The following is a 16,678-nucleotide window of genomic DNA, read 5'->3' on the forward strand; positions in this document are numbered from 1 at the left end:
GTGGACCGATTGGGGCGGTAAGCAAATTGAAGTGGGTCTAGGGTGACAGGTAAGGTGGAGGTGATATGATTTCTTGACTAGTCTCTCAAAGCACTTCATGATGACAGAAGTGAGTGCTACAGGGCGATAGTAATTTAGTTCAGTTAACTTTGCATTCTTGGGTACAGGAACAAAATGTCTCATTGATTTCATGTTGGCAGACCACAACAGCATCTCTGAGTTCTTTATTTGATTGGGATTTTCCGTCCGCGGGGAAATGCTGACCAATTTAAACCAGTTTGCTAAAATGTTTCCATATTTGAGCTGAATTGTAGATTGCTTGTGCGCCTCTATGGCTTTATTAAACTTTTCTTTCTCTAGCCCCACTTTAAAGGGAGAATCGTGGCCGTCGGTCGCCATTTCACTAGTTATTATTCCGACGCCTCTCCCGACAGTGTCCATGGTATTTAGATTTCCTCACTCACGGCTCTAATATATGCCAATTTTCATAATTTTCCAAGTTAGTGATACTCTCTGGGGAAGTGAGTATTTGTGCCTTTTTTAAATTGGTCACGGCACCTGATACCTCGTATTAGAACCAATACGAGAGACCTAATGTCTTATACCGGTGTCACGCTTCAAATATTACCGCTGTAAATATTACACAAATGATTCACTGTCTTCCTATTTCCACAATCTGTCACGGTTCCCTGCCCCAATAAGGCATAAAACAACCTCTCTCCCAATTGCTACTACTAATACACATGAATCCTTTTCAAACAACATTCAAAGATCTTTTTGCCTACTACTAATACACATGAATCCTTTTCAAACAACATTCAAAGATCTTTTTGCCTATCTAACCATGAATGTAGCTTTCCTCCAGAACTTATAGGCAACGTTCTATCACCATCCACATTCCCACTCACTGACAACGTTTAATCTTTAAGCGCAGATATTGTCTGATATCTGCTATTCTCCACCGAACACACTTCCTGTTTTTGTGCCTCTACATGGACTACTTCTCTATCGTACTAGTACATGGATGTTCCAACATCTCCATATAGACTACAGTCTCCAACCCCTAATCTAACATATTAAGGGGGTCTAATTCCTCCTGAACACGCTGTCCCCGCAGTGCCTAATCTAACCTTCTGGGGGCTAACCCCCCCCCAGGGGCCCCAACCCCTAGGTCTATCGTTAGTATTTACAGTGGGCCAAATGAATAAACTCAGGCTTTTCAGATCTGTATGTATCCAGTAATTTTGTATTCAGCCTACGACTCTAGTTTCCCAAGGTGTAGGAACATTTTGCCTTCCTTGTTTTTATAAGCCGGCTCCTGTTCCACTTATTCAGACTCTCAAGTTCGACTATAAATCGTGGGGAATCCTGCCGACAACACCAACTGTTAGTTTTTCACTGTGTCAGAACATAACGGACAACTAGTCAAAGCTCAAACCAAGTTTATTTAACCACTGGATCAAACAGCTGTATAAGACAAAGACATGTTTACACAAGCACATATTTATACCCTCTTTCTAGGCTGAGTCTCCTCGCACATTTGGACAGCCAATACATCTCTGTTGCTAGGCAGGACTTTAGTGGTGACTCTTCGTTCTCACTTCATCTGACCTGACCTTGACCCTAATTCCTCACTCCTCCCTAACTCACGGCTGTCTGTGACTGAAACCAGACCATTGCCCTTCTCTTCATTAGTATACATGAGATTTAATAATAACATGTTTTAACAGAATGTAAACTTTCTGCACTCCCCTTTCTCACTCAGTAGATTTCCATCCACTGTTCTAATAGTGTAAGATATTTCAAGTTAGAAGTTTGAATCCAACAAGTGTGTATTATTTACTGTATTTATACATGGGATATCACTCTGCAACAGTAAATGTTCCAAAATCACTGGAGGATGTCTTAAGTTTACACAGGTGTTTTATTTATTTAAGCATCGTGAAAAATGGTAGAATAATCCCTGGTAAACATTCATCTGTGTGTGTTTCAGGAGAAGAATGCGGCTGTGCCCCACCTTCCTGCTGCAGCGCTGGCTGTGGTTGTGTGTGTGCGCCAGACAGTGGCACTGCAGCAATGGGAACAACTGCAGACTACCGCTGTGTGTGAGGCAGATAGGGGCCTACCTCAGACTGATGGTCGACTCCCTCTATTACAACACCCTCACCAACTCTGATGTCGTCATGGACTCACTGATGGAACCCATCTTCTGGATGGTGGACCTACTCACCCGCAGGTTCGGGGCGGTAAGTGTGTGTGTGTGTGTCAGTTGCACAGATGTTCATGCTCATGAAACAATTTCTCAGTCATTTACCCCCTCTCTATTTCTCCAGGTGTTTGTATGTCTGTTAGTGATACTGACCACTTCTATCCTGCTGGTAGTCTATGTGGTTATGCTGCCCCTGATCATCAACACGTACTCTCCATCCTGGATAGCCTGGCACATGAGTTATGGACACTGGAACCTCGTCATGATCGTCTTCCACTATTATAAAGCTACCAATACTGGCCCAGGATACCCCCCTACGGTCCACACACACACACACACACACACACACTTGCCTTGTGGTAGTCCATCGTATCCGATGATGACTTCCACTTCTGAATTAACAATGAATTATTTGGTGGCTGTAGAGTCCAATCCGAGATCCACAAACTTAATTGCAGGTGGGGCATGTGCAGTCTGTGTTGGGGGGAGGGGGGCAGTCATGGTTGTATGTCTCCTGAGCTGTTTTTACTGTCTCCTTGTACTCCTCTACTCCTGCCTCTGTACACTGCTCTGTCAGAGCTACTGCCAGGTGGAACGGTCGGCAGCAGCGTCCTCCAGGTTTGATGTTGCACTTCTTCAGTGACGTTTTCAGTTGGTCCTCGTAGCGCTTCAGACCGGCAGCCAAGAAGTAGCTGGCCATTCAAGATCTTCCATGGCAAGCGCTCATGAGACATTCTAATGACATGCCAGTGCAGTTGGTGTTGGGTGACTGTGGCGTCCCTACTCTTACATTTGGTCTTAGCAAGTATTTCTGTGTGGGGCACACGGTTGCCCCAGTTGATTCCCAGTATGCACTGTAGGCATCCTATGTGGAATTGCTCGAGCTGCTTGTTGTGGCGACTGTAGGTGACCAAGGCTTCACAGCTGTATAGAACTGTGGTAATGCAGACGGCTTGATAGACGGTGACTTTGGTGTGCAGGTGGAGATCCCAGTTTTGGAAGACACTGCGTTTGAGTTTCCCGAAGGCAGTGAAGGCTTGCTTGATCCTGTTTTGAATTTCTGGGTCGATGCTGTAGTCCTCCGAGAGGATGCTGCCCAGGTATTTGAATGACAGGTTTATTACCAGTGATTTGTGTTCAATGGTGAAGAAGGGCATGGTGGATGCAGGGCTGGATCTCCATTGGCAGACCACCTCTGTCTTGTTGACAGTCCCATCCTGCTATTGACATTCACAGCTGTTTTACAAGGATGGACTTGAAGGTCTTCCGGAGTGTGGGCCACAAGCACAGTCATCAACATACTGCAGCTCAAGAACCCGCTCCGTCAACCTTGGTAGTACCTTCACCACCTGGGGGCGGCCCATCAGGAAGTCCAGGAGGCTCCAAGCAACCATGCTTGGAGCCTCCTGATGTTGAATAGGTTTTCACCAGCCTGAAGTCCACCGCAACCCCGCTGCTGTCCTCAAGCTCCTTGTGGAGAAGCTGGGTGACACATAGGAGGAAGATGTACAAGTGCCAGCACGCACCCTTGCCTCACACCAATGCGTACTACCAAGGGCACTGACTCCTACCCTCCTATGGAACTAGCAAAGGATGTTGACTAATTTTAGTATGACCCATAGTAGTTCCCGGCTCAGTGTCGAAGGCCTCAGAGGGTGACAAAGGCCATGAAAAGGTCCTGATGTTCATGGCACTTCTGCTGGAGTTGCCGTGCCATGAATATCATGTCAACCGTGCTCCTTTTCTTTCGGAAGATGCATTGTGATTCTGGCAGCGTATCTTTGGCCAGGACCTTGCCGGCAACAGCCAGAAGGGATATCCCCCGGCTGTTGCCGCAGATATTGCCACTGTATTCTCACCTAGAGTTTAGCCAGTATCATACAGTGATCTGTCCAGTATTCTGCACCCCTCATGACACGTATCAGCAGGACGTCATTGGTATCAAAACGTCTTACTATGACGTAGTTGATCAGGTGCCAGTGTTTTGAACCGTGTGGCATCCAAGATTTCTATTGTTTTTCTGCTGGAACAAGGTGTTAGTGATGATGAGATCATGCTCGGCACATGGTCAGTAGTCTCATGCTGTTCTCATTGACCTGGCCAAAACCATGCGTACCCAGCACTCCGCTCCATATCCTGCATCCTACCCTAGCGTTGAAGTCACCCAGCAAAAAAAGCTTGTCCTGGGGATGTGGTAAAGGGCCTCATCTATTGACTGGTAGAAGCAGTCATTTGCCTCATTTTTAGATGGTAACGTTGTTGCGTATGCACTGAGAAGAGTGGCATAGCGCATCTTGGCTAGGAGGATACGGAGAGACATGAGTCTTTCACTTATGCCGACAAGTGTTTTGGTGAGACTGAGTAAGAGGCTGGTCTTAATTGCCAGTCCCACACGTGCTGATGTTGTCCATCTGGAGGGTAACCTTTCCAGAAAGAAGCAAGTGGGTACTTTTTAGGCCACATTTTCTAGGCCTCTCCCCTGCTGGGGTGAGCAGTGTGGCTCCTAAATAGGGCAGCTCAGTCACATGTTTTGTCGAGAGCAGCTGCCACTGAAGTCCCCACTGCTGGCGTCCGTAATAGCCCTGTGCCAGTGGTGTGCAGGGGTCTGATTAAGGTCACCCAGTGCATTCACTCCTGTCCAGTTTCCGGTTGATGCCTTCAAGGTCAGAAGTGGATACCTGTGCAAAGGAGGTTATTTAAAGTGTCGCTGAGGGTACGCAATCTCCAACTGCACTACTTCACTGTGGGAAGGTGTATTCCAGTGGCAAGGGGGAAACTCAGGACAACCAGCATCTTCCACTGCAGGAGGCTACCTGGTCCCCAGTCTGTCGGTGTCCGCCTACTGCGCGCCACCAGCAGGCTGCTTTTCTCTCAGGGTGTGCTCCCCTGGACTTTGTCGTACCAGACTAACCCACAAGGCAGTGGGGCAGTGGTTGATGGCTGCCAGGGCATGTCCACACAGTGGTGGGGCTGTACAGATTCCTTTCTGGGACCCACTGCTGCTCAGAGATCCCCTGCCGGTTAGCCTTGAGTTTCAAGACAACCAGTTAACGTGTGCTGCCACTAGGAGGTCCAACAGCAGTCTTGGTCATGGAGAGGCTTTGTACCGACAAGGGGGGGACTTGTGTATGAAGTTGCTCCCCTTATTCACCACAAGGGCTAGCTGGCGGCAGCTAGCTGTAAGCGAGAGTATGTAGTCACTACTGCACTAGATGTGTCACATGCACCCTGCAGTTTACCCCCGAGACACACACACACACACACACACAGGCGTAATAGAGATCTCTGTGTTGTGTTTATTCCAGATGAAAAATTCGATTCCATTTGTGTCCATGTGTAAGAAGTGTATCATCCCCAAACCAGCCAGAACTCACCACTGTGCCATCTGCAACACGTAAGGCAAACTTTGGTTACCCCTAACCATAGATCTAGGATCAGATGTCCCTATCATAACCATTAGGGGAATTAAATATCTGACGGGAATACTATTTCTATCTAGTCGATGAGAACTCATAACCCTGGTTCAGTATAGTAGCGTTGTAGATGTCTAACTTTAACATGACAGCTTCTACTTCACAGGTGCATTTTGAAAATGGACCATCATTGTCGTATCCTTTTAAATGGAGTTGGAGAGTAGAGATTGATTGGTAGTGTACTGGTAATGTCATGTTATCAGGGATGGTTGACACCATTTAGATTGTCTACCATAGCTGCATCTTTTATAAGCAAGTCTGTTAGGCACAAAAATGAAGATTATTGCACATTATTTTGAGGATGGGTGTTTTTTGTTTCCTCCTTAACTCTGGTTCCCCCCAGCGTGGCTGAATAACTGTGTCGGCCATTTTAACCAGCGCTACTTCTTCTGCTTCTGTGTCTCCATGACCCTGGGCTGTGTCTACTGCAGCATCAGTGGCCGGAACCTTTTCCTAGATGCTTATAGTGCTATAGAGGTACACACAAACTCTTTGAGGGAGACCTGGGTCTGCTGGTCTGCCATCTCCTCCATTGTAGGGCTTCTATTATTGAGAGGGTCGTGGTCTACTTTAACCGTCACTGTGTTAAATTTTAACTCTTGAAGTGTTTCTTCTGTTTGTCTAACTCTTGGTGGTCTGGGGGTGTGTTTTTGCGTTGTCCCGAGAGCGCTTCAAACACATGGACTTTGGATAAATCAGGTGACAGGGATGGGGCAACTCAGAGGCATCTTACCGCCTGTGCAGGTAGTACACACACACAAACTGCCCCTCCCACTTCATTGGCCTATTCTGGTTACTTTCTTGTTCTTTAGTGGTGGTTGTTCAACAGATGACTTTTAAAAGGTGATGTTGTTCATACGGTATTTGATCTTGTATTATGCATACTCATAAAACAGGTGACTTAAGTACAACCCTGGGTCCCGACTAGGATATGTTTTCCTATTTAGGTGTTTGTATGACCTCTGTCTGTTGTCAATCAGAGCACCTACCAGACTCCTCCCTTAACGTTCAGAGACAAGATGTTCCACATGAGTGTCATTTACATGTGGGTGTTAACCAGGTGAGATGTACTTCACAAGATTACTGTTATTATTACTGTATTTTAGTTAGTTTTTACACAGTGATCTTAAAAAATGCATAATAGTTCCAAGTTAAAAGCACATTATTTCCCAATGGTGGTAGAAGCTCAGCCCCACAGTACTGTGTGTGTGTTGTCATTGGCTGTTTGGCAATAAAACATGTTTTTTTTTTTTTTAAACCTGCGACTGGTCATTTTAGTGTGGTGGCTGTAGCTCTTGGGGGCCTGACTATCTGGCACGCAGTGCTGATATCCCGAGGAGAGACCAGCATAGAGAGACACCTCAACAACAAGGAGACCAAACGGATGCGGAAATGTGGCAAGGTGCACGCACGCACACACACACACACACACACACACACCTTGTCTTACAGTTGGCGAACACAAGCTATTCAAACTGTTCTCCTATTCCTCCCAGGTGTACAAGAACTCCTTTAACTATGGCAGACTGAACAACTGGAAAGTCTTCTTAGGTGTGGAGAAGAAAAGGTTAGTTAGATGCTTCTCCTCTCCAGGCTGTGTGACAATCTAGTGATCTGCACAGATATCTAACACGCACATTATGTGACTGTTGTGGTCAGAAATAAAACACTATTATAAAGTATTGTATTTAGTTGTGGTAACGTCTGCCTCTCTTCTCTCTCCAGTCATTGGCTGACGCGAGTCCTCCTACCCTCTGGACATGTCCCCATTGGGAACGGCCTGACCTGGGACATCTATCCATTCAGAAAAGACATGATGCCCGTCTGAGCCAAATACAAAATAACTGAATTGAGACTTCTACAAAAAGAGGAAACACCTGATGGCTGTCTGACCACAGAACTTCATCTCCCAGCGGACCCTACATATACTAATGTCAAATGACCAGGTTTTGTAGACGAGCAGGAGAGTGAATACTGGGAGGACAACAGGGAAGAGATGGGGAATGTTTGTGGCTCCTAAGTGAAACAACCCTAGAAAATGTTTCAACCCTGGTCCTGGCAGTGGTCTGGGCTTACGTACTAAAGGCCTACCACACTCCAGCACTTGTAATGTGGGGATGAACTGTTTCATAATGTTTTCAGACTGTACAACAGAGTACCACAGTATGAGTCATCATATTACCCATAAGACCTAGAGGTCAAACAGGGAAATTATTCCAATTTGTTTTTCCACCATTCACTTTTCCCATAGGGTTTTTAGAAACACTTAAAATAAAGGCTGGGTTTTGTTTTGATAACCGTATAAATCTTTCTAGAACAAGGTGACTTATCAATGTATTTACCCCCCCGCCAAATGAAACGCTACTATGGCAATCATCATAAAGGACTACAAATGCCATGATGATCTGGACGAGACTTCTGAATCAAGGAAAAGGTAAGAATCTATGGATTAACTATCTAATGTCAGCTAAATGTAATGAATAAATTGGCACCATTTCTTTAGATGGACAATTCTGTCAACTGCAAGTTTTCAATTGACAGAATACCTGTTAGCTAGAGATGACATGCAGGGATTTGTAGTCTTTCATAATGTCTCTATTTGATGCTAATTTCTATTTTGATTTCTGACAAGTCACCTTGTCAGAGATTTACATGGTTATCAAAACGTCACGACGCCAGGGTAACTCTACACAAAACACAGCCGTTATTTTAAGTGTTTCTAAAATCTCCTATGGGGAAAAATGAATGGTGGAAAAACGATTGGAACCATTTCCCTGTTTGACCGCTAGGTTTTATGGGTATTATGACACGTCCACAATGGGACTCTATGGTGTACATTAGGCATGTCAAACTCATTCCATGGAGGGCCAAGTGTCTGCAGGCTTTTGGGTTTTTCCTTTCAATTAAGCCCTAGACAACCAGGTGTGGGGAGTTCCTTACTAATTAGTGACCTTAACTCATCAAGTACAAGGGAGGTACTTGATGAGCGATATCTGTTTGCGATATTACATTTCCTTAAAACAATAACAAATGTCGGCTTTAATCTAATTTTAACCTTGTCATAAGGAGCACGTTCAAAATCATAAAACATGTTTTCCCATTTTGACATTAAGAAAAATCACTGAAAAGGGGTTGATGGTAATGGTTAACAATGTCATAAATCAGCCATAACTCCCCTTGCTATCGGGAGAATGGAATCAAGGGAGGGGCAATTGAATGCAAGCTTAACAAAAAATGTGAACTTGTTTAAACATCTATCAATGGGTAACGGGGTTAACGTGTTACGCTTGATGCACTCGGTCTTCTACCCCAAAACACTAGGGCTGTACAATAGGACAGTTGCATGCAATGTTACATTTGTTGACCCTGGAGTTATGTTACGCCCCCTCCCCCCCAATGTTCTGTACTGTTCAGTTGACGTTATGATATAAAAAAGTAGTTGGCTCTGACACCTGTGTTCGCGTCTATCCTTCACACTTAAAATGTGGCGACAAGTATGGCTGAATTTTCCCTACCACCACCCTCTCCTATTTTTGCTCTGCCAGGTGAGCCCCGGGTTGTGAAACATACATTTTAACAAGTTGGGCTTACAGGACGTGAGTGATGCTAGGATAAAAGCACTGCTGCTACACTGCTTAGGCTCAGAGGGACAGTGTGTGTTCGGGACACTCAGCTATGCTGAAACAAATACAGCGATGTGGCTCTCTTGGAGACACTTCTCTACACCCCAAAGTGCCCTCCTCTGTCGGTTTCTGTTCCGACGTTGCTGCCTGGTGAGTTTGCACACCAGTATGAGGCAAATCTACTGGGCAGAGCTAGAATGTGTAAATTTGGTGCACTGCAGGACGAAATGGTACGTGACCAACTCATTGAGCATTAAAACAACAAAGTACGTGAAAGACTGCCAGTGACAAATCATCAGGTTCGACTAACAAAGGCACTCCAGCTGGCTTTTCAAGTGGATTCTGTGACAGAATGTGCTGCAAAGCTAGCCTCCTCTCCAACCACTCACTGACACGGACCGCTTTGCTCAGACACGATACACAGAGACGCTCCAGCCCAGAGCTCCGGTGCCAGCTAGAGGAAAACATCATCGTGCCTATCGATGCATCTCCCTGGATCTCAAACCTGGTTTAAAAAAATATATATTGGGGGACCTGCGTGCCTGTGTGGATCTTAGAGCAGCAAACAAGGCCATCATCCAAGACAAATACCCTCTGCCCACTGCAGAATAGCTCTTCCCTGTTCTATGGCGCCACTGTGTTCACCAAGCTGGACCTCCGTGAGGGATACATATATTAGCCGCATCCTCACAGCGTTCTTCACCCACTTAGAGGTCTTCCGCTACAAGCACATGGCGGTTGGATTAAGCTCCGCCCACAGCTGCTTCCAAAAGATCATGCCTGTCTTTGCGGGGATCCCAGAGGAGGCCATGTACCTCTGACATCGTTGTTCATGGGCCCACCACCAGGGTCCATGATGAGTGCCTCAACAGCGTGTTCACTGCACTTGCAAAACACCATGTTTTTTTTTTTTCTTTTTGCTCCTGCTATAGACTTTGTGGGATTTCGCCTCTTGGCCGAGGGCAATTCCCCACTCCAACACTGACGCAATCCACCGGATCCCAGAGCCAACCTCTGCTGCCCAGGTTGTATCCTTACTGGGTGTGATGGCATACTATCTCTGTTTTCATACCACAGTACTCATCCACAACCGCTCCACTGTGCCACCTGCTAAAGAAAGAGGAGCCCTAGGTCTGGACGCCTGCCTGCTCTGATGCTGTGTGTCTCCTTAAAGGGATACTTCAGGATTTTACCAATGAGGCCCCTTATCTACTTCCCCAGTGTCAGATGTCTCTGTGTGCAGTTTGAAGGAAGTTGCTAACTAGCGTTGGTGCAATGACTGGAAGTCTATGGGTATCAGCTAGCATGCTAGTTAGCAGTAGTTAGAGGTCATTTCGTGAGCCAATGCTAACTTCCTTCCTTCATACTGGACACAACATCAAAATAATATCTACGAAATGAATGCACCCCACAAACATATTAATGGGACTTGTGAAGCAGACGTCCCAGTTTAAACTTCGCATACCTCTTGTTTTTCTATTGCACGTTTACTATGTTTAAGCTACACTGAGCAAAAATCTAAACGCCACATTCAACAATTTAATGCCACATTCAACAATTTCAAAGATTTTACTGAGTTACATTTCATTTAAGGAAATCAGTCAATTGAAATAAATTAATTTAGGCCCTAATCTAAAGATTTTTCATGACTGGGAATACAGATATGCATCTGTTGGTTACAGATACCTTAAAAACGAAGGTAGGGGCGTGGATCAGAAAACCCAGTCAATATCTGATGTTACCACCTTTTGCCTCATACAGTGTGACACATTTCCTTCGCATAGAGTTGATCAGGCTGTTGATTGTGGAATGTTGTCCAACTCCTCCTCAATAGCTGTGCGAAGTTGCTGGATATTGGCGGGAACTGGAACACGTTGATCCAGAGCATCCCAAACAGGCTCTGCCTGGTACAGTTGAAACCAGGATTCATCCATTAAGAGTTCACTTCTCCAGCGTGCCAGTGACCATCGACGGTGAGCATTTTCCCAGTGATGTTTGTTATGACGTCACGAGGACGACGAGCACGCAGATGAGCTTCCCTGAGACGGTTTGTGCAGAAATGCTTTGGTTGTGCAAATCCACAGTTTCATCAGCTGTCCGGGTGGCTGGTCTCAGACGATCCCGCAGGTGAAGAAGCCAGATGTGGAGGTCCTGGGCTGACATGGTTACTTGTGGTCTGCGGTTGTGAGGCCGGTTGGACTTACTACCAAATTCTCTAAAACAATGTTGGAGGCGGTTTATGGTAGAGAAATGAAGATTAAATTCTCTGGCAACAGCTCTGCAACAGCTCCTGCAGTCAGTATGCCAATTTGAGACATCTGTGGCATTGTGTTGTGTGACAACTACACATTTTAGAGCTGCCTTTTATTGTCCCCAGCACATGGTGCACCTGTGTAATGATCATGCTGTTGTGGAATTATTCTAATCAAAGGAGGGACTTTTAGATTCCCTCAAAACAATTGAACTTTATTATTTAATTCCTGCAGTAATGGAGTTTTGCCAACGACCCAGCTGTAGGTAATTCGTTGGAGCCCAACCAGCAGGGTTCGGTTACAACTCATAGATTTCCTGAGTCCTTGTGACAAGGAACAGACGCGTTGAAATTATACAAAGGTACATTGTGCTCTCATGCAACAGACATCAAGATTTACATGCCACTAAATATCTGTATCTAGTTCACTTACTGCTTGTTTATACAACATATTCATGTAACATAGACACTAGGTCATTCCCTCAAATTATTAAATTCAGTGTTCATCTGCCATATGGGAGAGAAAAAGGAGATTGGGTCTCCCTAGCACCGACAGACAGGCACACAGACACTAATCATGGAATGGACTGTTTCTTATCACCAAGCCATTGTAAATCTACTGTCAGTGTTAAAATCTCAATCTCCATTCACACAGATATAACCGACAGTGTGAATGTACTAATATAGGAATACATTCTAATATAAAAGTAATGTAATTAACATAATGTTGTAATTCTACAACACTGTTTAATCAGCTTCTTGATATGCCAAAGGAGAAATGCTCACTTACAGGAATGTAAACAAACTTTGAGAGAAATATGCTTTTTGTGTGTATGGAACATTTCTGTGATCTTTTTTTTGTTCAGCTCATGAAACATGGGACCAGCACTTTACTTGTTGCGTTTTTATATTTTTTGTTCAGTATGGAAACGTCATACAAACTATAAAATGTGCAGACTGGTCTGGATTGAGTTGCTTGTATACAACTGTTTAATATATTTTATACTTTTTGTCCTCCATCCACTTTCATGGGATTTCATTCTAAATGCCCTATTGTGATATCGCTTCCAACATTCTATTTATTCTATTCATTGTAAACAATGTACATTTTGACACATCAGCTACTTTGACCATTTTCCCAATAACTTAGACAAACAATTAGAGCGCATTGAAATCTTACTGTACTTCTCTGCTATTCCAATCTGGAATCGGAACAAAAATACGTCCTAGCAATGTAACGTTACAGCTGTTTTACTATCCACAATAACACCTTTATAAAAAAAACTGACGGATTGCATGGATGCATCCACGTTTACTTTCAGTTTGAGAGGAAGATGTTTTCAACAGGGGCCTTCTTGATACGAACGATAAAATAATCTAGTTTTGGGTTTCAGGGGTCAGAGCAGGGCACTGGCTTGCACAAAGGGCTGTGAGAATAGGAATATTTAGTTCAGGGCCTTACCGGCCATTTACACTATACAAACATACGGCAATCGTTTAGCCACGCTAGCCTTGCCCCAGGAGAGAATGACAGGCAATTCTTATTGAAAAAGTGGTGGTGGATTGCATGTAGATGGTAGTCATGGATGATGATGGATGTTAGTCATCCTAGCGAATACTTTAAATTCAAATGTAGTCCACTCCAGATCAGCTAATCGTTCACATTTGCAAAATAAGGATATTTTTACACTCACTGCTCTTGTTACAAATGCATGACTATTGTCTCATGTTAATCAGAACAGCCCTGATCAACAGTCACAAAGTGCTTTACAAATTCCCAGCCTAAAACCCCAAAGAACAGCCAAATGCAGAGGCAGAAGCACAGTGACTACCTGGTTAAACCTGATAAGCAGGGGTCTGGGACAAGGTAAAATGCCCGGTGAAATCAGGCCAGGGGTTCACAGCTGCAGTCGGAACAGCAGCACGACCAGGGGCTCAGAGGGGAAACACTGAGAGGAGAGAGAGGGTAAACACTGGGGTAAATCTTGTATGGAAATGCGCCACAAGAGTAGGAGTGCTGATCTAGGGTCAGGTCCCACCAGTCAATATAATTTGGGGGTTGGAATACACTGTGGCTCAGTCCAGGAAGGGGCTTACCCAACCACTCTGAGCCAGAGGTGTTCTTATATTAAAACATAATATGGAATGTAACACAGATATATATGATGTGCATATGGTGGTTTCAAATAATAATGTTACTACAGATAGCTAGCTCTATCCATCCTTTTCCTATAAATGTCTATCAGATATTATAGCTAGCTAGTTGTTGTTCTAGCTAGCTCATCCGAAGCAGGCTTTTCTCCTCGTCGCTTGTCTGCAGATGCATGACTATATGATCATGATGTTGTGGCTGTAACATTTAACGGACTCTAGAAAAACAAAAACTAACTAGCTATATCAGACATTTTCAGGAAAAGCAGCTCACATAGCAAGCCCATGAAATGAATATCATTGCTTTGGTTCAACATTGACATCTAGCTAGCTATTCAAGAAATAATATGAGAGATCTCACCTCGTCTGAGCACTGCATCTAATCTTCATCCCCTCGTCTTGATTCTACAGGGAGCTAGCCTGTTCTCCTCAAAACATTATTAGCAAGCTAGCTAATGTTATCCATCAAGCTAACGAAGTTGGTACCAGATGAGTTTTGCAATGGACCCCTCATTGTCTGGAGAAATAAATTAACGGTCCCAGCGCTGTAGGAGCTGTATCTATTACGCATTGTTTCGGGACAAACCGGATCACTCGGAGTTCCAATGCAGCAATTGTTTACTTGCCGAGGATTATAGGCTTGAGTTGGGTTCCTTGATCATGCAGATCGCCAGCCTATGTAAGAAACTGGGGAAACACAGAGTGGAATATGTAAATCTTTTACGCTGGTGGCTGGATGGTGTTCGCGCTTGTTGGATGCATCTCCGCCTTATCCGACTGGCCGGTGTTGCCCGGAGTTCCCCCATCTGATAGCAGCAAAACGTGCTGAAGACAGCGACCTCCCACAAACAGTCTACACTCCCAATGAGAGGCCCGGAGAGGATACAAACAACGAATAGTTTCGAATAGTTTCCTGGAGCCTGATCTTCCTGCACCTTCATCGCTGGGGGTGCCTGTGTCTGCGGCCTCAGTGCCTACTACTAATACTACGAATTCGAAGTCGACGTTGGCAACCTTCCGTCCCTGCTCTGGATCAAGCAGGGCTTGAGTTGATTGACTCTCTGCTAGACACTAACAAAGGACCCATCATATCTGGCCCTCTGCCATCTCCGAATCGCGGCATTGAACGCTTCAGCGGGATTCTTTCTCTTCACAACTGGCTACGTGATTATTGCAGCTCAATGGGTGTAACTTTTGTTAACAATTTCGATACCTTTTGGAAACAAAACACATTTTATAAGGAGGATGAGATTCACCCAAATCATTTGGGATCCTGTTTCCTTTCACAGCACTATAAGGCTGCGTTGAGTCAATGACTTATCAATGACCCCAGCTCAGTGACGCAGTTGTCATAATGCTTCAGCAAATGTACATTACACCAGGGGCTTTGGTAGACACAATATAAGTAACCTAATTTATGTCCCTTTAACTGCCCTGAATGCCTCTACTGATCCTACTGCTATTGTATGCAGTAATCATGTGCCTATGAACCAGATTTACACTGTTAGCACTAAGTTGGTGTGCCCTAGGAGGAAGTCCACTGTGTGCAGCTCACCCTCCACTAACATAAAGAACATGAGCACATCTACTGCTGCTAAGCTTCCCAGTAAAGCAATAAAAGCAAGTAAGCATCCCAGAAGAAAAGTGCTCAAAATAGCCCACGTTAACATATGTAGCTTAAGAAACAAGGTCCATGAAATCAATAATTTGCCAGTAACAGATTACATTCATATCTGTTGGTCCGTGGTGTGTAATGAGGAGCAAACAGACATGGCACTTGACACATTTATGAAATTGCTTATTCCAGTTACTAATAAGCATGCACCCATTAGGAAATTACCGTAAAAATAGTTAAAATCCTGTGGATTGATGAGGAATCAAAAATATGTATGGATGAGAGGGATGAGGCAAAAGGAATGGCAGATACGTCTTATTAAACTTATTACAAACTGAGAATTCATGTGACTAAACTGAATTTAAAAAAGAAGAAATTACACAATGCAACAAAGATAAATGAAATAATGAATGATAGTAAAAAGCTTCGGAGCACCTTAAATGAAATTTTGGGGAAAAAAGGCAAACTCAGCTCCATCATTCATTTGAATCAGATGGTCCAGTCATCACAAAACCAACTGAAATTGCCAACTACTTTAATGATTTTTTCATTGGCAAGATTAACACACTTAGGCATGATATGCCAGCAACAAATGCTGACACTACACTTCCAAGTGTATCTGACCAAATTACAAAAGACAAGCATTGTAATTGTGAATTCCGTAAAGCTAGTGTGGAAGAGGAGAAAAAGTGATTGTTGTCTATCAATAATGACAAGTCTACAACTTGGATGGAAAATTACTGAGGATAATAGCGGACGATATTACCACTCCTATTTGCCATATTTACAATTTAAGCCTAGTAGAATGTGTGTGCCCCCAGGCTTGGAGGGAAGCAAAAGTCATTCCACTACCTAAGTGTGTTGTGAATGTATTGTAATGTTTTTAAAATTGTATAAACTGCCTTAATTTTGCTGGACCCCAAGAACAGCAGCTAATGGGGATCCATAATAAATACAAATACAAATCTCAGCTTGCTAACTAGCAAATCCAACCAACTACACACCAAATATACACAGAGCAAACAATAATGTTTTTAACTAATGTTAGTCTCAACCAAATGACAAGTACATAGCTATTGCTCTGTTACACAACATAAGAACCACTAGGTATAGGCTAGCCAGAAGGCTCTAATGCTAGCTAGCTTAACCAGCCATGAACTTTTAATAGAAAGCATCAGCTTTGTAGTGGCTATGCTATGTGGAAACACTCATTTGAATTCTTGCCTTCATTTTCCTCATCAACACCTTGCTGTAGCTTTTAAATTCTGTGAATATCATTTAGCTAGTCATTTTAACAAATTGTATCCATATTTAGCGGAAAGTGGAAAGCTGATCGGTCGGAAGGAAAAATCCTGC

The 16,678-nt window shown here is 44.0% G+C and overlaps 1 protein-coding gene across 2 annotated transcripts in view; it reads left to right on the forward strand.

Annotated features, from left to right (window-relative positions):
* Positions 1-9,131, forward strand: part of LOC106576851 (zinc finger DHHC-type palmitoyltransferase 16) — an 84,637-nt gene extending 75,506 nt beyond the window's left edge. For both annotated transcript variants that reach the window (XM_082964691.1, XM_014154328.3), the window contains exons 2-10: positions 1,994-2,246; positions 2,334-2,528; positions 5,515-5,603; positions 5,789-5,817; positions 6,026-6,159; positions 6,663-6,742; positions 6,961-7,084; positions 7,179-7,249; positions 7,408-9,131. In XM_082964691.1, the coding sequence (XP_082820817.1) occupies positions 1,994-2,246; positions 2,334-2,528; positions 5,515-5,603; positions 5,789-5,817; positions 6,026-6,159; positions 6,663-6,742; positions 6,961-7,084; positions 7,179-7,249; positions 7,408-7,510 (1,078 nt within the window). In that variant the 3' untranslated portion in view covers positions 7,511-9,131. The remainder of the gene's footprint in view (positions 1-1,993; positions 2,247-2,333; positions 2,529-5,514; positions 5,604-5,788; positions 5,818-6,025; positions 6,160-6,662; positions 6,743-6,960; positions 7,085-7,178; positions 7,250-7,407) is intronic.
* The last annotated feature ends 7,547 nt before the right edge of the window (positions 9,132-16,678 follow it).

This window comes from Salmo salar, chromosome 18 (genome assembly GCF_965601325.2).
Source record: "Salmo salar chromosome 18, fSalSal1, whole genome shotgun sequence".
Taxonomy (NCBI): Eukaryota; Metazoa; Chordata; class Actinopteri; order Salmoniformes; family Salmonidae; genus Salmo; species Salmo salar.